The 26,920-nt window shown below is 38.4% G+C and overlaps 1 protein-coding gene across 1 annotated transcript; it reads right to left on the bottom strand.

The window, feature by feature from the left end:
- Positions 1 to 9,591: 9,591 nt before the first annotated feature.
- On the bottom strand, positions 9,592 to 10,955 carry C8H8orf48 (chromosome 8 C8orf48 homolog). The gene has a single exon (XM_054720093.1). It carries the CDS (start codon positions 10,871 to 10,873, stop codon positions 10,019 to 10,021), a length of 855 nt encoding a protein of 284 aa, XP_054576068.1. The 5' UTR covers positions 10,874 to 10,955; the 3' UTR covers positions 9,592 to 10,018.
- Positions 10,956 to 26,920: the final 15,965 nt, after the last annotated feature.

Genomic DNA, 26,920 nt, shown 5'->3' with positions numbered 1-26,920 from the left:
TCAAAGATACTGAGAGCCCACATATGAAATCTATCCTTAACACTATATATACAGAATTAGTCTCAATATAGAATAAATATACATACATAAAAATTATAGGGAAAATAAAGGAAAAGCATACACACACACACACACACACACACACACACACACACACACACACACACATATGTATAATATATATAACTAGAGGCCCGGTGCACGAAATTTGTGCACTCAGGGGAGGGGGGGTCCCTCAGCCCAGATTGCGAGAGGACATAGGCCAGGCTGAGGGACCCCACTGGTGCAGGATCGGGGCCAGGGAGGGATGTGGGATGTTGGCCAGCCGGGGAGGGACCACAGGAGGACTCCAGGGTGTGTCCGACCTGTCTCGCTCAGTCCCAATTGTCCAGACCCATGGTCGGCAAATTGCGGTTCGCGAGCCACATGCGGCTCTTTGGCCCCTTGAGTGTGGCTCTTCCACAAAATACCACTGCCTGGGCAAGTCTATTTTGAAGAAGTGGCATTAGAAGTTTAAGTTTAAAAAATTTGACTCTCAAAAGAAATTTCAATCGTTGTACTGTTGATATTTGGCTCTGTTGACTAATGAGTTTGCCGACCACTGGTCCAGACCCCAGTCACAAGCTAACCTACCGGTCAGAGCATCTGCCCCCTGGTGGTCAGTGCACGTTATAGCAAGCAGTTGAGTGGCCTTAGCATATCATTAGCATATTACACTTTGGTTGAATGGCTGACAGGACAACCGAACATGTGGCACATTAGGCTTTTATTATATAGCATACATATATATTTATTTAAAACGAAGAACATGTTAGGTTTTTTATCCAAAATTATGTTGTTTTCCATCACTTAAAAAATGCATGTTCATTATTGAAATTTTGAAAAGAACATAGATGTACAAAAAGAATATTAAAGTAATCCTTTTATACACAGATAGTAACTCAATACATTTGGTGTAGTCTCTCATTTTTTTCAAAATCACTATGTCTACACATATATTTTTAGAGTTTAAATTAGAGTGTATTTAATTCTTTTATCTTTATTTTTTCACTATTTCCTTTTTATTTATATTTTAATATTTTAAAATATTTATACAATATCTTATTTTAAAAAGATAATTAATCTCACAAGTATATAAAAGGTGCCTTATATCTGTGAGAATAAAATGGACCATTCCCTATACAACTGGGCAGAAAAAACACAAAAATCTACAAAATGAGAAATATGCAAATAGCTAATTACCTTGAAAAATCCTCAATATTCCTAAAATAAAATAAGTGCAAATTAAACTGATTTTCCATGATACAACAGTTGAGCTTCTGAGCAACACAAAATGAATTAAACACAAGTCAACACCTGAAGGTAACTTTCAAAGAGCACATGCAATCTATCCAACAAAGTGCCTGTCTCAAAGCTGTTAGAAAGAGGTGCTAACATTTCCCAGAAGAAATGGAGAGTCACTGCCCCTGACTGTTGTAAATGTAAATGTTGTTTCATTAGATCTTCCCAAACATTCTTAGAAAGTCTTGGTTTTGGTTTTGGTCATTCAATTAGCTTTCTCTGTAATTACATGTCATGCAAACATTTTCATTTTGTTATAACTTTAAAGAAGAATGCATAAGCATGTCTGGACTAAGAATGGTTAAGTTTTATAAACTAACAACAGCCTGTTGTTTAGACAGATGAAGGATAACCTAATGAAGAATATGGATCATGTGGTTAAAATACAAAGAAAAACTTGGCCAGGACTGGCTTTGGTATTTGACTTCTCACTGTGCACTAGCAACTCATAATTGTTATCAGATCCTGTTTTATGTTGAGTGGATATGGTCCAGAACTGTGGAAAATATCTTCTTATAGGAATGTGAGGGCCATCTGACTCGATCTGTCACCTGGTTGACTGCCTTGGGTAATCTAGCTTGTTAGACAGGTAACCCTCTCCCTTCTCAGTTATCTCAGAACTATATGCTTGGTCACAAAACAAAAGAACTTCCCTAAATGTAGAGCAAAAGAGTAGCCATGACCTCTCCCAGCCCCCATACTTCTCCTAGTCTAATAAATATCACTTAACCATGAATCCTAAGTCTGTATCTTTAGTCTTTGTGAAAACATCTGCTGAGATAGTCAAGTAGTCATAATTTATTTATCATCTTACATTGAGCCAAAAGTTCAAGGTAAATGGTACCGATATTTTTATTTGAACTTTTGTTTAATACTGTTTCTGTCATTTTTATGGAATACACTTTAATTTTATTGCTTGATTATCAGTAAAATTGGGGGTTTTATATATATTATACCCTGGGCTATAGTTTTCTACAGTGGAGTGAATTTATATTTAATGCTCTTATGTGGGATAAACATAGCAATTATAATTATCTAGTGCCTCCAAAAATATTAATCTTTGCCTCTGCTCTCTTTCTCTGGCTCTCAACTACTGTGGAACAAATATACTCACTTAGATGTCATATACCAAATTCAAAATAATTATTTTCTTCTCATTCTGCCAAACTTCTCTTTCCTGGGTTCTCTCTCTCTCTCTCAGGTAATTCACACAATAGCTTCAGGTAAATGCCATGATTAATAGCATTTTCTCTCTTTTAGTCAATTGGTCACCAAGATTTATTCGTTCTATTATCCCCAATCTTTTTCCATCTTTCATCTACTTCCTCTGCAGAAACCTAATTTCAGATCCTCAAAACTATTCAGTTAGGCTAGGACAATGAAACTTTGCAAAATGTACTTGTAATTAGAAGAACTGGAATTTGAGACAAAGACTTTTAAAACCTGGGCTCTTAAGCCCTGTTGAAAACAGAAGTAGGATCTATATAATAAAAGTCTATGATTTTGAATTTTAGTATATACACAATAGAAGTGATGTTACCAAAGTAGTTTTTTGTTTTACCAAATTAGTTTTAAAAGATTAACCTAGAATTATTACATAGAATGTACTGATATAAAAGCATACTGCAGGCAGGAAAAGGAAGAGTAAGTTATAGTATTTAGGGCATGACATGATAACTGTCTAGCTATAATAGTTTTCATGGGGAAATTTAGGGAAAAGGGTGAATCAGAGAGTGGATTACCTGAGAAAAATTGAGAGATAGGCTAACACATTATATTAGTTTCCTAATTGTTCTATTCAAATATCAATATACAATAAAATACTTCATTTTTTCTTCCTAGATATATAGTACCTACTGATTAAATAGCCATAATTGTAGTTAATGACATTGCCCAATTACAGATTCAAATTAACTGTCACACCAACCATTTGTGATGTTTAAAGGTTTAGTTTTATGTTTGAAAAACACACCAATGCTTTGGATTCTATAAAGCTCTTCAAACATGTCTCTTCCACATTTATCATTTTGTTCAGCAGAGTTTTGTTTGGAAAATGTCTGTGATAGCCAAAAACAAAGTTCCAGATGGAGGAGGTGAAAATAGACATATGTTCCAGCTGTTTTTAATCACTCTTTTTTTCTGGCTGTGGTTAAAATGAAAACACACCCTTTAAAAGACAGAATCGTCACCCTTCAAATGTGCGGGTTCATACAGTGGCCACTCACAAAATGTTGTCTCTTCTTTTAAGAGTTGCATCTGTGCATGTACATGCTTGGGAGTATATGTGCAGGCATCTCTGAGTGTGCATGCATGGGTGAGTTGTGTGTGCAAGAACAATTTCCCCGAGTACAACTTCTGTACATCTGAATGACTGCTTACATGTATTTCCAACTCTCTGCTAGACATGCATTACATAAAATCCTAAATTCAAAAAATTCCTCTGGGTATGATTATGTTGAGGTACCTGAAGCAGGTGGTTCTTACTTAGTTTTAACAGATTTATAGTGCCTTTGAGTGCTCAAAAGGAGCACTTCTTTTTCAAAATATATATATATATGTTTTTATTAATTTTAGAGAGAGAGAAAGATAGAAACATCAATGGTGAGAGAGAATCTTTGATGGACTCCCTCGTAGGCGCCCCTACTGGTGATTGAGACCACAATCCGGTCATGTACCCTGACCGGGTATCAAACCGTAATCTCCTGGTTCATAGGTTGACACTCAACCACTGACCCACACTGGCCATGCAAGAGGAGCAGCCTCCTCCTTTCCCTCCTAAAATCCCTGGACAACCCGTGATGATAGTTGCCCAAGGATTTCTGGTGTGGGAACCGCCCTCCTCCTCGCATTCCATGCGCCATTAGACTGTCAATTGATGATTGCATAGAGGGCTCTTCTGGAAACAAGTTCCCACAGGTCTGGAGCCTGTCCCGCTCCACACCTTTCTTGGGGCTCAGGCTGCACTCCACAAGCTCAGCCATCGCCATCAGGATCTGCTTCCTAAGACAGAAATGTCATCTACAGGACAGAGCTCAGATTGGGCCCTCTGGACTATCCCACCCACAGGAGAGGGTAGCGTCTTCTGTCCTCAGCCCGTTGCCAGGTAACAAGGTGCAGGAGAGGTCACACCTCTTGGCTACCTAGAGAGACCATTGGGATCAAATGAGTGAACAGCATCAAAATGCCCCATGATGGAGCCTCCTGGAGAGCTGCTGCTTCTCAGCCCTTGATCCAGACATCCTTTAGAAAGAATGGGATACAAGGGTCAGCACTATCAGCTGAACTTTAGGCAGGCATCTTGCCCTGGCCAACAACTGGCTCCATCTGTGCATTGGTACAGACTTTTGGGCCATTGCCAATGGAACCAGCCACGGTCCACTCCCGCCAATGGTAGGAACATCAATTACTTACCCAAGGTTTCCCAATTTGAAAAAATAACCATGGGAACCTCTTGTCTCACAAATACCCAAAATATACATCAAGATGACATACTAAAGCCAAAATACAGGCCGGCCTCACTTGATCCACTTTGGAGTTGCAGACATGAAGAGTGACCATTTTATTTCTAAAATACACAAAGCTGAGCCCTTGAACAAGGTGCTCAGTGGAACTTGAACCCCCTTACCAGTGAGGCTACAGGCTTCAGAGAGCACCATTATGCCACACTCAAGCAAGTTAAAATTTAATTAAATGAAACATGCCTGGCATAGTTCCATCATTAACCAAACATCAGGGGAATTATTATAAAGAGTCTGATTCCATCTTTGATGTGTGATAATCGAAAACTTGAAAGCCTGACCCTTTCGCCCCGGGTTTGGACTGATGGATAAGAAAACCCAGGCGCGCCCTCCTTTGGTACTGGCAGGAATGTCCAACCGTGTGACAATCTGCAGCCCACAGGTAAAAACCTTCACCTCAGGCTCACTCCGTAATCACAGGAAAAGCCCAGACAGTCTCCTTTCCTCTCTCTCAAGCCATTTGCAGATCAGCTTGAGAGCCTGCCCTATCTCCCCAGAAGCCCTCCTGAAGTGACTGATAAACTTGTTCACACCTGCTCAGACTCTGAGTGGGGTCATCAGTCTTGACATCCAAAGCAAATTTTGGGTGTGATGACCACAACCTATTTTCTCCTAAACCTCAATTCAGATCTCAACACACAGTGAGATCATCAAAACTTGGCTTTAGGGTTATTTAAGCCACCCTCAGAGAATTTTGCCATTTTCACTGTAATTTGAGTCTACTGCAAATTGGAAATGTTCTGAATTCTCTATTGCAAAAGGGATTGTCAACTAAGAATAGTTGTTAGGCTGTCTTTTCTGTTTTTCAAATTAACTACTTGTGAATGTATTTTTCATCTGCCAATTCCAGAAAAAAAAAATGAGGGAGAGCCCATGCCCAAGTAGAGCCAAAATTCCTATTTCTTTGCAACCTATTTAGCTATGTTGCTACAGAAACAACTAAATTACTATATTAGGCTTCATCATGAATTAAACTAACATGTTTAGAATTGGAGGTATTCTGAGCTGGGTGTCCCAAACATTCCTAAACAGTTCTGAGATTGGAATTTGAATGACTCAGATGTTCAGGACTGAACTTTCTTTTCTCTCAATCTCAAACATCACTTACTTCTTTTCAAGGATTTCATTATTCTTGTGTTTGTTAAATGCATAGATTTGTTTCTTGGTGAAGAATTTTGTTTGTTGGTTTTAAAAAAATTTATATGACAAAATGTAAACTAAATAGATGCATTTTATGTAATTCATATATTACAACTATGTAAATTAAATATTTGCATAATTCAGTACCAAGTTGCCAGATACATTTCTAGTGCATTGGAGAAATATGTGGTTTCCTAGCATCTGATCTGATGGGCTTTCCTTCCCAGCTGCACTGGAATCCCTTGGGCGCAACTATAAAAATTTGGGAGAAAGAATATTCATTCCTTTTAAATTTATTCAGAGGCAATAAAAATTATTTGCAAGCATCACACATTTTTACACCATTTCAAAATTGCAAAAAGTCATAAATTATCTTTAAAATTAACAATTGAGATAAAAAATTTCCATCTAAAAATGTGGATTCCAGAGAACTGTTTTCATGTTCATTCTTTTAAATGAATACTGTAGTGATTGGCTGCATACTTCCTGGAAAGATGTCTTATCAAAAAGCTTATCACTGCCCAGCCAGCATGGCTCAGTGGTTGAGCATTGACCTACAAACCAGAAGGTCACCATTCCATTCCTGGTCAGGGCACATGCCCAGGTTGAGGCCCAATCCCCAGTAGGGGGCATGCAGGAGGCAGCCGATAATGATTCTCATCATTGATGTTTCTCTCTCTCTCTCTCTCTCTCTCTCTCTCTCTCTCTCTCTCTCTCTCCCTCTTCCTTCCACTCTGAGATCAATAAAAATATTTTTTAAAGTTTTAACTAACGTATACTAAGAAAAATTACATGTATACAAGAAAAAGTGAATCCAAACCATGGTGAGAGAGAAATTTTACAGAAAACAGCTATACAAAGGCAAAACATCGACAAAAAACAAACAAACAAACAAAAACAGTATGCTCCAGACTATTTTCTTCTTTTGGTGCAAAAGACATTAAATCTCATAGTTTAGATGCAATTATTTTTTTATCCATGAAAGTTTTGATGAGGCACTGTACTAAAATAGAGACAAAAAGTACATTTGAGGTTACTAGGGCCTTGGAAGGATGGGTCAATGGGGAGTTATTGCTTAATGAATCAAGTTTCTCTTTGGGGTAATGAAAAATTTTGGAAATATTAACAGTTGCACAACATTGTAAATGCAATTAGTGCCTCTAAATAGTACAATTAGCAATAGTAAAAATTGCAAATTTTTTATTATATCCTTTTTATCACAAGAAAAAAAATAGCAAAAAAAAAAGGTACCAAAGAAAGCACGCAGTGAATTATTTTTAGTGTTTGTATTTGCATAAAGAAACTGAAAAAATATATAAGAAATTAATATAAGTGGCTTCTTATAAGTAACATGAATAGTCAGCCATATACACTAATAAGGTTAAACTAGTTATAATACAAAAATTCTCTGTTCTGGTTGGTAAGTGGCCACTCCTCGATTCCCTGAATTTTCTCTACCTCTGCTCTTATCCCATGATCTAGCAAGTGAAGTGTTAACCTGAAAGAGTAGGGGTGTGGCAGGCTAACTTAGAATGAAGTGGGATGGTAACAGAGTGGAAGGGCAACTTTGCATACTAAATATTTAATATCCTTTTGACTTTTGAGCCATCTAGAATAATCTATAATAATAAAAGCATAATATGCTAATTAGACCGGACAGCCAAACGACCTTCTGGACGAAGTTGGGGCTGCGAGGGCCGAGCCCCTTGCATGAATTTCATGCATCGGGCCTCTAGTGTGAATATATTATCCATGTTACAGTAAAATTTAAAACTAAATAAGGAAGAGGAGAGGGAGCAGTAAGGGAAGGAATAATTGAATATGGGGAGGGGAAAAAGAGGAGTCCACGTGCTGGAAAAGGCAGTTAAGAGAATTGTAACAAAACGAATGTGTACTTGTAAGCCACAAGGAGCTCAGGGAATTGCAAGTCTTCTAGAGAGCCTTAATATAGAGGGGGAGAATAGAAGATGAGGTTATATAGGTAAATTTGGGCCAGATATTAAAGAACCTCTATGTGGCCTTAATCAATTTAAACTATTTCTATGGCACTGATGAATCATTTAGTTGGGTTTTTTTTTTAATCGTGGAAATTGAGCAGATTTGTAAATTAGAAAAATAATTCTGACAACTATATGGAGAATGCACTGAAGAGAGAAACTAGGAGTGGAGGTGGTAATGAGATGGAAGTAAGAAGTCATGGTCAGAAAATATTGAAGAAGAAAGAGCTACTGGTCTTTGCCAAAAGAATAGTTAACTTGGGGTTTTCATTTTTAAAAAAGGAGGAACAAAAGATGACTATGACTTCTAGCTTAGTTGACTAAATGAGTATATTGTGACCTTTAAGGGGGGGAATTCTAAATGGCAATTATTCAGAATTTTGATTATGTGAAATGTGGCTATCTTGAGATGCCAAAGATAAAGCATGACATAATGTGCAGTTCAAATAAAAAGTTACTATGCAAATGGTAATTATTTTATTTCCATTTTACTTGACTGACTTCATATGAGGGAATATGCTAAGTTTTGTAGGAGAAAGTATTTTTATACATAAATGAAAATCTAAAATCAAATAGTATTGGAATGTTACAAAGACTATTATAACTGATTTTCACAACTTTCTTTTCGACTGTGATAGCTTAGTTGTTAGGCATGTAGAAAAATAGCCTCTAGGTATTGTTATAAATTATAGGACTTGCATTTTTATAGAAAATGAATTTCTCAGAATGCCAGCTAACACTTTTTTCAATAAATGTATTTTCAAAATGCCATGATATTTTCAGGGATGATATTGTTTCATCAGAATGGAAATTAGAATAAGAGAAGTTTCATAAAATATGCCCCCCAAAAAATGTATTTTTAGGTAATTTATTCAAGCATTCTCCCCTCAATGATACATATACCTCCACCTTCCCCTCTCTTTTCCTCCACAGCTGAACTTCAATATATAGTCTATATTCATCTTTTTCATGTCCTTACATTTATTCCTCAATTTACTTTGCCTGTCTGGCCAATTTCTCCTAAGTGAAATGGCTGTTGCTAAGATCAACAGATCCCAAGGACGTGACTAAATATCTCACATGAACTCTCTGATGCTTAGAAAACCCATCCTTCTGGATATTTTTCTCTCTTTGCTCTCTGTGACACTACACCATCCTGGTTTCTTTCATCCTTTTATGATAATTTCTTCTAAACCTTTGGTGGCTTATTCTCCTCTATTCACCCTTTAATTGCGGAATTTCTCAGGAGGTAGTTATACCCCTTGCTCACTTCTCACCCTATCCTCTTCCAGAAGAACTTACATCTATGACTTCAATTTCCAACTGCGTGCCAATGATCCGTGGCCCCTTCCCTTTATTTCAAATATATAGGCCAAATCTTTCCTCCAGACTGCAAGCACAAATAACCCAATGCTTCACAACCGCTCAAAGTGGATGTCTCAAAGTGGATATCTCAAATGTATCTCAAACCAGTCATGTCCAAATAATCACTGCTAATCACTTCCATCAAACACGATCCTCTTCTAATGTTTCGATATACAATTTAATGAAATTATTATTCATTCAGTACACGTCAGAAACTCAGTACCACTTTTAACATTCATTAGATCCCCATTCCCATTTCTTCACCAAGAATGTCAATTATTACTTCCTTAAGTATCTCTTACGTTTCTGTACTTCTATCTGTACTGTCAAAACCCTAGTCCAAAATTACCAGCATCTCTCTCCTGGATTGTTGTAAAATCTTTGTAACTATCCCAACTACCATGTTGCCCTCTATAATCTGAAAAACATACTGGATCAAAAGTTCTTAGTCCTCAAATCTGTGAAGGAAGCATAGCAAATTTTTAAGTTAGTTTCCAAAGTGCTTGTAGAAATGATGACAATTATTCAAATACACAACAAAACCATCTATCCACATTACACATTATCATTAATAAACAGCATCTCCTGTTTGGTTAGAGTAAGTGGTTTGAGGGGTGGTAGAGCAAACAGTGAATGACAAGCCCTATTTCCATTCCACTACATCTTCTGCTCTGGATCTGACCTTTCCAAACCAGAGTCCCTCTTCTGGCTTTTCTCATTCAGTCTTTTCCAGATTATTCTGGGGTCATCTGAAAGCCTGGGGAGGCCCCGGTGTGCTTCTCCAATAAAGGTAAGGAAGTCTTTAGTATGAAGATGCTCATCTATTTTCTCTTGGAGGAGAAGTGACTCCAGTAAAGTCTTCTTTCGTTTCAGGAAGGCGGATTGAGCCAGTTCTGCTCTTTTCCTGATACAATCAGGGCACCTCGAAGGAACGTGTTGCTTAACCGCTGCCGCCTGTTTTAGTGTTGCCATCACGTTTTTTAAATGCATTCTGTTCAAAAGCTCGTCGGGGGCAGCACAGCTGGTGGCATCTACCTCTGAAGCCTCTGCACCCAATCGAAGCTGCAGCTTCTTATGCCTGCTGCGCTTCTTCCCTTTGGAGGCAGCTCTGTGATGCATCAGGTTTACCTTAACGGTGCAAAAGGTCTGCAGGGCATGCATTTGTTCATCAGTGATGTCTGTTTGAGGTGGAGTGTCTGGTGGGTGCCCGCCAGAGTTAGTGTCTTTGCCCTTGAGGTAGCTGATTCTTTTCCCACTAAACCTCTTTTCTGAAAGCTCAGATTGTTTATCTGGATATTCCAAGCGTGCAGTGGGCTTTCCACTCTCAGGTTTGCCCCCCGAGACCTGGGGCGAGGGCAGCAGTCCTCCAGGGGAACTGAATGAACATGAACTCTGTACCTCGTCCGAGAAGGACTCCAAGGTCTCCGGAGAGAGGTCGTCCAAGGCCCTGCTGTCCACTTGGGCCCATTCACGTGGCTCCTCGGACTCCCCAGCTTCTAAGCGGATGGCCATCACCCACCCTTGGCTCCTCGTCTGCTTTGCTTTGGTTAAGACTGGCTCGGGAACCGGTCAGGCTTGAGCCAGGGAGAACCGGACCCTGAGGGATTCCGGAGCTCAGCCCCGCTCCTCTTCCGGGCGGCGGGTGGCGCCTTTTCGTTGCCTTGGCAACGCAGAGCGGTCCTGCGCACTGGGTCCCAGCGCAGCACTCCTCACCCACGCCTCCCGGCCCCACTGCGCAGACTCCGCCTCCGCAGGTCGTGCAGGGTTTGCGCAGCGCCTTCGCCGTGGTCTCTGCGGCTGCTGTTTTTAGTACAAAAACTAATAATCCTTGAGAAAGGGTGTAAACACCCTTTCCTCGGGGGTCAAAGAAGACCGCGTATGTGAGTCCAACAGGGATAGGCAGTCTCCGACTAACCCGAGAAAGTAGCCTCCCCCCCCCCCCCCAAAAAAAAAATGTTTCAAATTATTAAAAATAAATAACAATCCCCGCGGGCCAGAAATCGCAGGCAGAAATACAGAAACATGCCTGCCCATCCTACAGCCAGAGATCACCTACTCGTAGAGCGCGCCTTAGGAAAGAAGGGAAATACCCCATCCCGCCAACCCTGCCTGGCGGGCTCCCCCTGTTCCTCCAGCCTTTCTGCGGCCTCATCTTGCACAACCAACTCTCCGTGTTCTGAAGACTTCGCAGGGCTTCTCAGATCACAGGTTCTCAGGGCCCCGCCCAATGGCACATCAACACCCCTCTTCCCTCTGTCTGTGACCAGTTACTGATGCTCCTCCAAGTCCCTTTTCCCTGGGAAGGGCTGCCCACCCACCGCAGCTCCCAAACACTCTCCAACCCTTCACAGCTTGCAGCCACCTCCCAGTATTTGATTACTGTTATCAAATCGCGCGGCTCCATGAAAAGCTCCCTGAGAGCAGACACCAGGGCAGTGTTGCCCCGAGCTCAGCAGGTGCCTCACACAGAAGGTATTCAATAAATAAGTCTCTGTTGAGAGAGTGAGCTGAATGACTGCGGAATCAGAAATAAGCACTCCCTCTCACGGGTCTGGTGGGTTTTATGGAATAGGTAGTACCAGCTCAAGGAACTTCAGTCTGTTTTTCTTCTCCAACCCCCCAAATTCAGCTGGTACTCATGGCATATCCCTTTACAACAGCTTTTTAAAAGGCACGGTAAAGTGTTGCGAACAACTGTTCTCAAAAATTGTAAAACGTTATCTATGGAGACTGACTTTTTCTAGGTCTCAATAATTATCTGAGTCCAAGTCTTAGTCACTTATTTCAGATATTTCAGAATTGCAAGAGAATGCAAGAGCTTCCTTGCCTCATTGTGTGTGTGTGTGTGTGTGGGGGGGGGGTGTTGTTATTCAAGTCTAGCCAGATATATTTAATATTATTCCAAAAATGTTCACTTTGGCAAAGAGCCAAAAGTCTGTAATGTTCAAAAAACATCTCTCAAATATGAGCAAGATTCATAACAAAGAAAAAAAGATTCCAACTTCATGTATTCAAACCAAATTATATCCTATATAATAAAAGCCTAATATGCTAAGTATCCGGTCATCTGTTCAACCAATCAAAGCATAATATGCTAATGATATGCTAAGGCCACTCAACCACTCGCTATGATCTGCACAGACCACCAGGGGGCAGACAGTTGACCGGTAGGTTAGTTTGCTGCTGGGGTCCGGCAGATCCGGACTGAGTGAGAAGAGCCGGACACACCCTGGAGCCCTCCCACAGTCCCTCCCCAGGCTGGCCAACCTCCCGCATCCCTCCCTGGCCCTGATCACGCACCGGTGGGATCCCTCGACCTGGCCTGCGCCTTCTGGCAATCCAGGACCCTTCAGGGGATGTCGGAGAGCTGGTTTTGGCCCGATCCCGCAGGCCAGGCTGAGGGACCCCACTGGTGCACGAATCCGTGCACCCGGCCTCTAGTATCATCATAAAATGTTGGTCTTTAAAAAGAGGTATCAAATAATTTGTAGATAGTCTCAAGTAATTTCCAGCATCTCAGAGGCTCAAGATTTACTATTTTATTGTTTATTTTAACACCTTCCTCATTCCCTGAATATTTACACCTAATAGATCATAACACACATTATCCCCAAAAACACTGAGCAAGATAGCTAAACTTCGAAAATAATGTATATTGACATTTTCTAATATGCTAACTATCTTTAAGGATAACTTTGTCCCAAAAGCAGGTAAGTTTGGGGGGAACATCCTATAATTATCCAATTTCTTTGCAATAACTTGCATGACCCAGTAAACTACTTAACACTCCAAAATGTATTATCTAAGGAAGTAAAATAGCTCAATAGTACTATCATTATCAAATAAGATTCATAAAGACAAAGGTCAAAGTTTGGTTTTAATGATAGACTCTATGACCCTTTGTATAAACCTTATACTCTTTACTTTCATTTCTAAGTCTATCACAGAATAAAGTTTAAAGGAAACTCTACTTAAAATCCACACTCTTTTGTTATCTCTTTTCTATATATGAAATAAAAGTAATATTTGCCTCCTATCTTCCTTCTATATGAGAATTTTCAGTTATGCATATGTAAAAATAAAAATTTCAGACCATTATATAAGCACAACTGGCAAGAAATCTATATTCCATATTGTTAAGAGAGATTGCTAAGAGATCTGTGAACAAGTATAATGCCTTACACTATTTTTTAATTAGATGTTTCAAGTGAGAAAATAAAATAGGAATGCATAAAGGGGGAAAAGGGTGGAGAGTTGCAACATTTATATCTTACCTAAAATCTCTTTATACTATACCACTGGATACAAATCACTCCAACTTGCTATACTGAAAGAAGATTTAATCAAGATTTGCAAGAAAAAATATAGTACGATATTTTAAACATTCCATTTGCATTGTTTTTATCAGTAAGAGAAAGACCAAGGGATTGACAGAAAATATTTATAGCTTTCCCAGAAAACTCACAGTAACATTTCAGTGTCTCAATAACTTTGTTTTATAATCACTTACTCTTTATTTAGCAAATATCCATGAACCTTGGTGGAATCATTTTTTTTTTTTTTGCAAAACTAAAACTAATAATCTAAAACTAAAATTAATTAACAAAAACTAAAACCAAATTATTTGATCAATACTCAAACATACAAAGAAAATGCTACGTTTTTATTTATTGTTATATAAATGCAATCTTCTTTCCAAGGTCTCACCCATTTTGCCCATTTTGGTAGCTATGAAAAACCATTAACTTGATAATTAATAATATCTTGGACATTCTCGTGTCAGGCTCCTTTTGGCAGATATTCAATCAATGCTAAATTTAACTCCCTAGTGAACTATTTCTTCCTTTTCAAGATGGAGTCTACATAGAGGGAAAACCTTTAATATCTTTGGGGCATTTGATGTTTGGGGCCCTAACTCTGTGCGTATCATTTTGCTGGCCTTCATGGCACAGTGCATGTGGTCCTTGGGTCTGTGCTGTTTTAACCAACGTGCAATTAGTCAGGCTCCTTCCGGGTTCCTGACAAAGTCCGAGGCTAGTGGAACTTGTCAAAACCTCTCCTGGCTATCTTGACACCCACTTGTCTTGACATCCACTGGTACTTTGGTTCCCTCTTGGAAGCTGGCTCTGTTTCTTTCAAAATCCTGCTGAGAAATGGCAGAGGAATAAAGGAATGTGCTCTGGCACTCACAGCATGGCCTAGAGCCTTGCCATTTCACCATCTCTCAGGAGACTTCCGCTGGCAAGCTGTTCCTCTAGAAATTCCAAACATCTTGACATCTCTTAGGGGCCCATGGGAAGGCCGCGGTCCTTTGTAGACCACATTGTGGCGAGGCTGCCTGGGATGAGAGTAGGAGGGGATAGGAAGGAAAGAGACCAATCAGGTGTCCCTCCCTAACCACATTATGGCACTCGTTTTATTGTCCTGCAGTCATCATTTCTGTCCTCATAGGTCTTAACGGGAAGCAGAGCAAATGCTCTTCTTCCAGCTTTTCCTCAATAATCAAATATGCTTTGTAGCTTGAAGGCTTAGCCCCAGAGAAGGGATCGAAACAAACCAGCCTTCCTTTCTCGCTCGTCTCTTTCTTTGGAGGGAGTCAGGCACACTTTCTGCTTCTTTCTGTCTGCAAGCACTTTTCCCAGGTACCGTAGGGTCCGCCTTGACAGGTGGCATTTGGCCTGTACCCTTTCCTGGAGCCATTGTGCTGAACAGGGTACCAAGATGAAATCTAGTTTATGAATAAGGGAAAATAAGTTTACAGATCCTTCAAAAGTAGTCTACCCTTTACATAAACTTCACAGCACTGTACTAGCTTCTGTAGACTGAGCAAAATGAAATGTTATTTCCTCTCCTAAGATGCTAAGTGAATGTGTCAGAAATCTCCCTGTGAGAAATCATTTTTGTGGAGTGAAGAATCTTACATCACTTTTGATAAAAAATGATTTCAACTTACAGTGCAGTAATTGTCCCTTATTTTTAAAAATATTTTACATTTCAAATACCCCAATCTTTTCTTTTCTCCTTCAGTTTTATTACTTTTTTAATTGATTAATTGCCTTATGAAGAGCTGCTTTTACTTTAATAGCTATTGTTTTGCAAAGATCATATGTTTACTGTAGGCATTTAAAGAGATAAAGATAAGCCACAAATATTGATTTTAAATAAAAGTTACCTGAATTTTGACCTCCCAAAGATAATCACTGTAAACACTTCACATTTTAATATTTTCCTCAATATTTTTTCTTCATAAAAACTAGATTATATTGAATTATGGGTTTATGAACAATGTATTATATGAAAATTTTCCATTCAATTTATAAAAAATTCTTTTCACATAATTTTATTTTATTTTAATACTAGAGGCCCATTGCATGAAGATTCATGCAAGAATAGGCCTTCCTTCCCCTGGCTTCGCTCCCGGCAGCCTGGGAGTCTGCAAGTCCTTGCTCCCAGCCGCAGCGCTGCTCCTGTAGCTCCCTCCGCCCCCCACCCTTCCCCTCATAGCAGTTGCTCCGTGCCTGCCTATGCAAATTAACCCGCCATCTTTGTTGGGTTAATTTGCATACCCACTCCTGATTGGCTGGTGGGTGTCGCAGAGGTACAGTCAATTTGCATATTTCTCTTTTATTAGTGTAGATGTTTTTATTGGTTTTTAGAGACAAAGGCAGAGAGAGCAATAAAGAGATAGAAACATCCATGAGTGAGAAACATAGATCAGCTGTCTCCCGCACACCCGCACTGGGGATTAAGTTCACAACCCGGGCATGTGCCCTGACTGGGAATCAAACCAGCTACCTTTTGGTTCAGGGGTCAAGGCTCAACCATTGAGCCACACCGTCCAGGCTCAAGGTAATTTTAAAGGCCTTATTCCATTATTCGATTTCAACACAGGTATTTCCAGTTTTTTGCTTCTAAAAATTATTGGAATAAACAGTCCACTAGCTAAATTTTTATACACATTCATAGCTATATGTTTAGGATAAATTCTAGAACATATAATTGATGAGTCAATATGCATGCATAGCCCTTGCTCAGTTGGTTGGAACACATCCTGTAAACAGAAAGGTGGTGCTTTGGATTTCTGGTGAGGAAATACCTAGGTTTTGGTTTGATCCCTAGTCAGGGCACATACAGAGGAAGCCATTCAATATTCTCTCTCACATCAATGTTTCTCTTTCTCTCTCTCTCTTTCATCAATAAACATATCCTTGGGTGAGGATTAAAAAGAAAAAATATATTCAATTTTAAGGCTTTTGATATATCTATACCTCCTCCTCACTTTAATCTGTTCCTGAATATTAGAAAATCCAAAGTATTTCAGAGGAAAGGTGGGAGTGGGGGTGGAGGGAGAGATTACCTTTAACTGGGAAATTTATATGCATATATGCATAGCTCATGGACACAGACAATAGTGTGGTGAAGGCTTGGGAGGGGCAGGTGTGGGGAGGAAAGGGTCAATGGGGAAAAAAAACAAAGGAGACATCTGTAATACTTTCAACAATAAAGGTAGAATTTTTTGAATCTAAAATATAATATATATCCCTAAGTACGCTAGTAGGCAAGGCCTTTTTAAAAACATAATCAATTATGATGATCATATCTAAAACATCAGGATAATTCCTTAATATCATCTTACAATTACTCGGTAGTCAGATGTCTCTGATTGTCTCAAAAACGCCTTTTTACAGATCGCAGTGTTTGAATCAAGGTCCGTCCACGGCATTTGGCTGATACGGTGCTCAAGGCTCTTTCACTCCACAACACTTGCAAAGTTCAAACAAGTAAAAGAAAATAAAAAGAAAAAAAGAAAAGGAGCAGACAGAGACATTTAGCTTTCTTCTTGGTATCCACTATTATGTTTCCGAAAGAAAAATCATTATTTTTTTTAAATTTCAGAGTACAAAAAATTGAATTTATTTGGAAATAGCAGAGGAAATACAACTTGGGAAATACGTGTTGTAACAAGCTACAAGGGTGTCCGTTGAGGGCATTGGGCCGGCGGTATTTAAGGGTAAAGAGTGCAAAGCGGGGGAAGGTCAGCCAGAGTCCAAGTAGTAAGTTTATTGGCTTGAGGATGGGGTGGGATTCTTAGCAGATGGTCATTGGTCAGGAGATAAGTCTCATTCTTCTGTAAATTGGGCACCTATGGGAAATCAGCCTTTCAGTCCTTAAGTTCCAGTCTTCTGAGAGTCTCCGTTTTATATCCTTCATTTCCATTTTCTATTGAAATCCTTTCATAGTTATAAGCATATCATGACTTTGTGACTGGTGAAGAATTCTATTTCAATGATTATAGTGAAACTGTCAACTGCCTGCACTAGCAATACTGTTTGCCTTTAAGATGAAATGAAATGGTAAATGCCAGACATAATGATAGACACTGAAAATTTTTGTTTTTATTTTCCCAAGTTTCTTTTTAACAACTATAAATCAATATACATTTGTATAACCTTTCTTACAAAAAATATTCACCATACCCTCCATGTTGCTTCACACCTTTTTTGTTTTTTCTCTGAAAAATATATTTTGGAAATCACTTCACATCAGCATGTAGACATCATCCTCATTTCTCTCTCTGACTGCATGGTATTCCATTGTTGGATGTTACCACAGTCATTCCTACATTTTGATGAGAATTTTGTTCCTATGAGAAATCAAATTTTCCCAGCCGGCATGGCTCAGTGGTTGAGCATCGACCTATGAACCAGGAGTTCATGATTCCATTTCTGGTTAGGGCACATGCCTGAGTTACAGGTTCAATCCCCAGTAGGGGGCATGCAGGATACAGCTGATCAATTATTCTTTCTCATCATTGATGTTTCTATCCCTCTCTTCCTATCCCTTCCTCTCTGAAATCAATAAAAATATATTTTTTAAAAATAAATCAAATATTTCTTTGTATTTGTGGAATAGCCAAGAAGATTCCTAAGAGTGAGATCAATGGTTCAAAGGATAAAAGCATATGTAGTTTCTTTACAAATTTACAAATTTCTCTCTATAAGGGGGTGTATATTTGGCATTCCTACTAGCAGTGTATGAAACTGCCTGTTCCTGAGAGCCTGGCCAACAGAGTATGTACTCAAATTTATAGATTTTTGTGAATCTAATGGAAGAGAAGTGATATCTCAGTGAGTGTAATTTTACATCAAATTTCTCTTATTTTGAGTGAGATCGAACACCATTTCATGAGTATAAGAGCCATTTACATTTTTTTTATGTATATGGTCTATTTATTTCTCTTACCCATTTTTTTTTCATGGGATTGTTGCTTTATTTTTCAAAACACTTGAAAACATTTTAATATTGAAATTTTATACATTTGTCTGTGATATAAATTGCAAATGATTTTCCTAGTTTGTCTTTTGATTTGCTTATGCTGTTTGTCAGGCAAAGGATTTATTTATTTTTTTTTTAGTTCATATACCAAATCTATCAATTTTTTTCTTATTGTTCTTGGATTCTTAGTCACATTTAGAACATTTTTCTTTACTCCCATGTTATAAATAAACTCACCCATGTTTTCTTACAGTACTTGTGATAAGTTTTATTCCCTTGCTTTGAAACTCTGGTCTTTTTAGTTTCTTCTCTACTATGGTATGAAAAGGAGTCTGATTTTATATTTTCTATATGGCTCTCTAATGATTTCAATAATGCTTACATTCAAAATGTTTTTTGTTACCCTACTGTCTTTAAATGCTGCCTTTATCATAAATTCCCATATGTACTTAGGGTTTTTGTTTCCCCTGTTATTTCAACTCTGGTATATTGGTCTGTCTTTCTATTCACATACCAATACTGTACTGTTTTAATATTCTCTATAATATGTTTTATCATCTCATAGGGCCAGACCACTCTCTTTCAAGAATTGTTTGATGTTCTTATTTGTTTATTTTTCCAAATGAACTTTATAACCAACTTGTCTTGCTAAAGGATAAAAGGAAAGAACATAATAGTAATTTATTGAAATGCATTAAATTTATAAACATTGAGAATTTTTCTAATCTGGTCTTCCTATTCAGAAATATATGGTATGTTTTTCCAAGTATTCAAGTATACTTTGGCATATTTTAGGTATTCTTCCTCATTTAGGTTTTGTTTATTTCTTTTTTAGTTTATGAAGTTTATTTTATTTTGTACAATTTTATTTTAGTGATTGTGAAGTAAGTTGTTTCTTTTACTGTATCTTTAACCTTGCTATTAGTTGCATACTGGAATGCTACAGATTGTAGCATTTTTGTTTTATGACCTGCTAGTTGCACAAAATTTTATTGCTTAGAGTAACTTCATCTTTGTCTTCGATTTGTAAAACATATATGAAACTTAAAGTTTAGAAAGATTTTTAAACTTAGAAAAATAAAAACTCAAAATGATCTGCATGATTATTGTCCTATGCACAAATTTGTCCTATAAAAGACTATTATATCAAAACTCTGGTAGAGAGATAAATATAGATAAAATGTTGGGTAAAAGTCCATAAATTAACATAGAACAAACTTTACAATTATAGAGTTTAAATGAATTTTCCATCTATGTTCTTTCAATATTGGCAGTACATTATTCACTTTTTCTGGATTTGTGCTTTTAAAAATGTAGTATAAATAAAATTAAATCCTGCAAATGTAGTACTTTTTTATTTTTTAATAATTTTTAAGTATGTTTATCTAAATTTATATTTATCTAAATTTTTTCTAAATAATTATAGGCAAATAACAATAAACTGCCAACACAGTTTGAGCCTAGGCATTTCAAATGTCATAATTTTGATCAACATATAGAATTAAGAAAAATGAGCATAATCTCAGTTATCTTTTTTAAAAAGAAATTACCAGCCTACCCAGTGTTCTCAGTGGTTGAATGTCGGCCCATGAACCAGGAGGTCAGGGTTCGATTCCCTGTCAGGGCACATGCCTGGGTTGCAGGCTCAGTCCCCAGTGGGGATCGTGCAGGAGGCAGCCAATCAATGATTCTCTCTCATCATTGATATTTCTATCTCTCTCCCTTCTTCTCTGAAATCAATAAAAACATACTAAAAATAAATAAATAAATTACCAGAGATGTGGAACACTCTTTATTTCTTGTGTGATGTATTAATTTGCTCTGGTTGCTATACTAATGTACCACAAACTAAGTGGCTTAGATAACACACTTATCTCACAGTTCTGAGAGCTACAAGTCTGAAATCAAGGAATTGGGACTGTTGGTTCCATCTGAGCACTGTGAGGAAAGAATATGCTCCGAGCCTCTCTCCTTGGCTTGTAGGTGGCTATCTGCATGTTCACACAGCACTCTCCCTGTAGGATGTCTCTGTGTCCAAATTTCACCTGTTTAGAAGGATGCCCGCCATATAGGTGCCCACTCATAATAAGATAACCTCATTTTAACTTGATTACCTCTGTAAAGACTCTATCTTCAGAGACAGTCACTACATTTTGAGTTACTGGGGCTTAGGACATCAACATAAGAATTTGGGAGGGGATACAATTTAGACCATAGCATGTGGTTTTCCAAACAAACAAACAAACAGATTAAACGCTAATTAGACAGTCTGCTGCTGGGATAAACTTTTAGTAAAAAGCTGCTTGTGGTTTGCTGAGAAACAAAAATAGAGTTGTTGAATTCAGGGACTTAAGAAGAACAAACTCTTTTATAGATGTACCTAGAGCTACTTTCTAGTAAGTAAGGTTGACTTTACCTGTATGTTAATTAAGAAGCACCTTTGTTTTAGATAAAGGCCTATAGGGGCCTTAAAAGTGCAATATATTTATTCTCTGACACTATCATAAACTTGACTGGCCAGCCTATGGAGTGATTCCTCAGATCTAGTGTTTTAAGTAAGAAATGATAGTTCTTATTAGAAAATAAGTACAATTTAAATTTTGAACAAGTCTTTTTAAAAAAACTTTTTTTGGTGTAGTTTAGGATTTTTAATGTTTTGGGCTTCAAGCAAAAATTTCCCACTGCTCCATCTGAGTATCTGGTAAAATTCCAAACAAGGGTAGGTATTAAATTATTCAGTCCTGTTAGAAACAATATCTCCAATATAGTTAAGGGCATCAATGGTGATATTATTCACAACAAATAATGTTACCTATGAATTTGAATTGTATGATCTCTTTTGCTATTTTGTCTTAAAATTCTATCATAACAACATAATATATAGGTTTTCTAGCATTGACCCAATAGATAGCCACTTTATTTGTGGTCCCTTCATTGTAGTCCTAATTCAGAGACAATCATTCTTAGCATCTTTATGCAATTTTATGCAGCTAGGGCCCTGAGACTGTTGGCAATGTTATTTAATACTGACCTTGGCATTTAGAAAATTAATATAAATCAGAACCTAAATATAACGCATTTCTCTTCAAAGCACAGAGGAAGTATTACGTGAATTCAGAAAAGTTGCCATTAATTTGAATTTGTGTCATGGAGTTTTGTGTTCTCCTTGAGGGGCAAAAGTGGCTCCAGATAACGGGGTAAATGACCGGAATCCACAGCGGTTTTCTTGAAAACTACTGCATAGACCTATTTTTCTTCTCCTCAGTATCTTTGCAAAGCATTTTACTGTAATTTTTCTACTTACAAAGCAAGCTTTCACTGTAAAATGAATATTCATATGGTTGCATAGGGTTGAATGACATAGAAATCACACATAATCTCATTTGAGACCAATCTTTCTGCAGAACTGTGTTATTGAAGTTGTTCAGTGTAATCATAAAAGAATCACTATGCTCTGAAGAGACATCGAATGTAATACATGGAGCTCCCTGGCTCAACTTATTTTATCTCCTTATTTTAGATAGGCATTTTCCAAAAACAAACTCTATCACCGAAGAATGTAAGGCTGTTTCTTTAGAGCCTTCCATGCTTAACTTGAAAGCTGTCAACCCAGGAGGCTGAAACAGAGCAAGATTATGAAACCTGAGTGAATAGCTCATTCTTTGCGCCCATGCGCTTGCTGCATGCTGCCCCGTGGTACGAGGCTGGGAGGTATGCACTATGATAGCTAATGAAGCACTTCCTTTATGTCTCACTGACCAGAACTCTTATTTGAAGCCTGTATGTTATGCCACTGAAATCTCACAATATCAGCCTTTGTTCTGGCTCGCAGTGACTGCTTCTTGTCTTTTTCTGTGGCTAAGTCTCATGCATCAAACTGGATAGATCCTTTACGAATAAGCGCGGCTGGCATGAAACTGAATTCTGCTGTGTGTAAAGTTGTTTTTGCTTGTTTGCTTTGTTTTGTTTTTGTCTCTCACCTTTTTATTACAGGGTCCTCAAAGCCAAGATTTTATCATTTTGAACTGCTTGGAGATAAAAAGCTTGGAGGTAAAAAGCCACTGAGTCTTCTGTAAATCCCTCCTCTATGTTGTGTATAGTGATAATAATTAATATTGTAAGAACAAAAACAAGAACGAAATTCATCCAGAATGAAGAGAATGGTATCAAATGAATTGATATTAATTGCCTAATCCTGAATGGAACTGAGAAGTATTAAAAGTGGTCCACTTGTTATATTTTAATATATTATTCTCATACTGTGTTATCTGATTAGAAATCTTCCTTCCTTCAACTACTATTAAATAGACATGTCCCAATGCAAGCTTTGATAAGGTGGGCCTAAAAAATAATCAAGAGAGATTGCCAAAGCTTTCTATAAAAATGTGTTTCAGTTAACCTAAACACAAACAAGAAAAGTTAAAATGTTCCTCAGAGCTTACAAATTTCAAAAAGAAAATATTATGAACTCCCTCCCCAAACTTAAGTTGTATCAAATCCTACATTTTTGTTTCTTATAGTGTAAAAATGACAGCAACACCCATCTCTTGAAGTGGTTTTAAGTATTAAATGAGATAACATAGACTAAGGTTTATTACCTGATATGGGGTAGGTGTTGTAGCCACCATCATCATTATCATAATTCTGGAGTAGATTTAGTAGGAAACCTGAAGGCTAATATCCTTCAAATACTGGCTCCTTTATTATGAGTGACCTAATTTTTTTAAAACATAGTTGTGTGTGTTTTTTTTTATTTCAGAGAGGAAGGGAGAGGAAGAGATAGAAACATCAATAATGACAGAGAATCATTGATTGGCTGCCTCCTGCATGCACCACACTGGGATCGAGCCCACAACCTGGACATGTGCCCTGACCTGGAGTCCAACCATGAACTCCTGGTTCATAGGTTGCTGCTCAACCACTGAGTCATGCTGGCTGGGCAAGTCACCTAATTTTTAATCAACATTTTTTCTTTTCTAATTCTTACATTTTGCATTTGTATCTTAACTTCCTGATATGATTGTCCAAAGCACTAGTAAATTTACATGTAAAAACTAGAGGCCCAGTGCACGAATTCGTGCACCGGTGGGGTCCCTCAGCCTGTCCTGTGGGGATCAAGCTGAAACCGGCTCTCCAACATCCCCTGAGGGATCCTGGATTGTGAGAGGGTGCAGGCCAGGCCAAAGGACCCCACTGGTGCACTATCAGGGCCAGGGAGGGACTGTGGGAGGGCTCCAGGGTATGTCTGGCCCATCTCACCCAGTCCCAATCAGCCAGACCCCAGCAGCAAGCTAACCTACCCATCAGAGCATCTGCCCCCGGTGGTCAGTGCACATCATAGCCACTGGTTGAATGAACTAACGGTCAGCATATTAGGATTTTATTATATAGGATAGCTAATGAAGCACTTCCTTTATGTCTCACAGCACTTAGCATATTAGGATTTTATTATATAGGATACTTTGAACAATAAATAACTATGGACATACAAGTTACTTCCTCAAGTGAAAATAAATGAAGTAATTAAAACACATAACTCCATGGCCCCTAGTATCTCTACATTTCTACCACCTTAATATTTTTTCTGATCTTCTCATCTTCCAATTTTTGTGAGAGTATCAAACTTTTCTAGTCAACAGAATATAAATGCCAGAAAAGTAAATCTTACAATGCCAGCCTTTGTTCTAGCTAGCAGAGATCAAATTCTGTCTTTTCCTTTACTAAAATATATGCACCAAATTTGTTAAACTCTTCAAGTACAAATTCATGTCCCTACATAGGGTTTATTTTGTTTTACTACGTTTTCTTTATATTTTTTTATTTAAAATGTTTTTTATCAAATTTTCTAATCTTTGGTTAAGGAAAATAGATTTTGTGAATAAAGCTATAATCCGAATTAGCTTCAGATTTTTATTTCATCTTCGAAAACATGTAATGGCATTTTAACACCATATTATAATCAGAATAATAACATTAATGCATTTTGTCAGACCTGTAGTGTTTCCAGTAGTTGCTAAATCACTTCTCCCTACCACCTACATATTGAGATTTTTTAAGAATATTCCTTAAAAAAACTATTGAATTCTAGCAAATCATTCTGAGATGTATTTCTGTCCCTCACCCCATTTCTCACCCAATAGTTGTATTGTTTATTGTCTTTAAGAGCAAAATCTTAGTTTTGGAGTGGAAATTGTCTGGAGTGGGAATTGAAAACTACAAATATGATTTCTGCCAATCTTTTAAAGATTACATGTAGATCTTAATTTCTAAAGTATTTCACTATCTCACAAAAAAATAATATCTAGGCAAATGTCTATTTTATACTTGACAAGAATATCTGAAGAAAATGATTAACCAAAGTAAAGGCAAATTCCATGTGATATTGTCATGCTATCTTGTCAATAGTTTTGGCAATTTATGGCTGAATTCCAAATTATCATCTTGATTAGATGCCTCTCAGGACAGGTACTATTTTCCCCATCTATTTGGCACACCGGCCCCTCTGCACCCCCAATCAGTTCTGCAATGGCCCAGTGATCCAGAAACATCTGTGCTTAGGCACACAGTGCAAAAGGAATTCAAAAGGAATGCCCAACCACATATTTGCACTTATATAGAATTTTATTTCTCATAAAAATACATCATTTTTAAATAAGAAATGTAGTTTTCTATACTTTTTCTTACTGCCATTAAGAATTTTAAGACTTGCCATCCAAAGTCTAGAATTATCATATATTAAAAGCAATGCGACAATAACAGAAATTGGGTAATTAGAGTACGGTCAATAAATTCGGTGATGAGGTTAAACACTCATGAGACACAGAGCAGAAACCCACAAATGAGCCAAGGAGTCTGAGTCCCGAGAGTCAGCCATTGGCCCTCCCTCTCCCCACCACACACCTCCAATCCATCACCAACCCTGGTGACTCCTCTCCCAACGGCTGCTTCTCTGCAGTCCCTTCCCAAAGCCCCTGGGTTAGGACACCATGATTTTTCACTGAATCTACTGCACCTGTCTTCAAGTCAGCCTCACAGCCTCTCTTTCCACATCCCTTCCCGCCTTTCTTCCGTCTTTCACTCCAACTCCTTTCTGAATAATGATCCACACCCTGCAACCAGATTGAAACGCAACTCGGACTGTGGCCCTCCCTCCCCTGCTTCGTGTGTCTTACTGTGGCTCATCATGTTATCTTGTCTGAAACCATTAGCTGATGTGGATTGGCTTTGCCAGATTGAGAGGAAAAGAAAACAGGGAAACAATGACTAATACGGTTACTAAAGGGTTTTGTGTAAAAATACTTGGGGAAGAAGGAGAAAGGAAATTGTTTAAGCAGCTGAAAATTCCCCCGAGAAATGCAGGAACAGTCAGTATTCAACAGCAGCTTTTCCCCTGCCTCCTACCCAGTTGTCCCAGCTGATTACTACTCATCCTTCAGTCTCAGCTCATCCATCACTCTTTCAGACAAGCCTTTCCCTCAGACCCCTCCTACTCATGCTTTCAGTACCCAGAACATGCATAGAACAACTACCACATCATAAATTCACAGCTGTGTAATAAGTTGTTTATTGTCTGTCATAACTGTAAGCCTGACCAGGGCTGGGACAAGTCTGTTTTCTCCACCATTAGATTACGTCTCTTACACATATCAGACCTTGGATGAATTTTGAAAATAACAAATGAATTCAATGATTAAATAATTGATTTCCTAGTCTGGCAGCAGTTTTGGCAACTCAGCAGCATCTCTGATAGCTTCCTCCTCAGCAGTAGGCATATGTTTTTCCGGCTTTTGCTTCTCATATAATGGTGATTCAAGATCCTGAAGTAATGGAGCACCCAGGCCCAGTTAGGAAAGAGCATGCCTGGCAGGCATCCAGCTTATGTTTGCATTTTGGGTTCTGATGCCTCGCACATGACCTGGCCTGAGTGGTAGCATCGACGGGTACAGGTCAGTGACCTCTACTCCTAAACCCCTCAGAAGGAAACTTCAGGAAGCAGACATCTCGAGGGGGTCCTCAGATGAGGAAATGAACTGGGAAGACACCTGGCCTGGGTCTCCTATAGTGGTTCTCAAATTCTGCTGCACTTTCCAATCACACCCAATGCCAATTACTGGACGCTTTGGACCCAGACGTCAGCATTTTCTGTAAGTTTCGGGGATCACAGTGTGCAGTCAAGTCTACGATCCTGTACCCTAGGACCTAGCCAACAGCGCCCTAGCACCAGGAGAATGGGCATCGCCTGGGAGAGTCTTACAAGGGAAGAACACAGACCTCCCAGACCAC

The sequence above is a fragment of the Eptesicus fuscus genome, chromosome 8 (assembly GCF_027574615.1).
Source record: "Eptesicus fuscus isolate TK198812 chromosome 8, DD_ASM_mEF_20220401, whole genome shotgun sequence".
In the NCBI taxonomy this organism is placed as follows: domain Eukaryota; kingdom Metazoa; phylum Chordata; class Mammalia; order Chiroptera; family Vespertilionidae; genus Eptesicus; species Eptesicus fuscus.
Note: the sequence above shows the minus strand (reverse complement) of the source record. Positions and strands in the feature narration are given on the sequence as shown.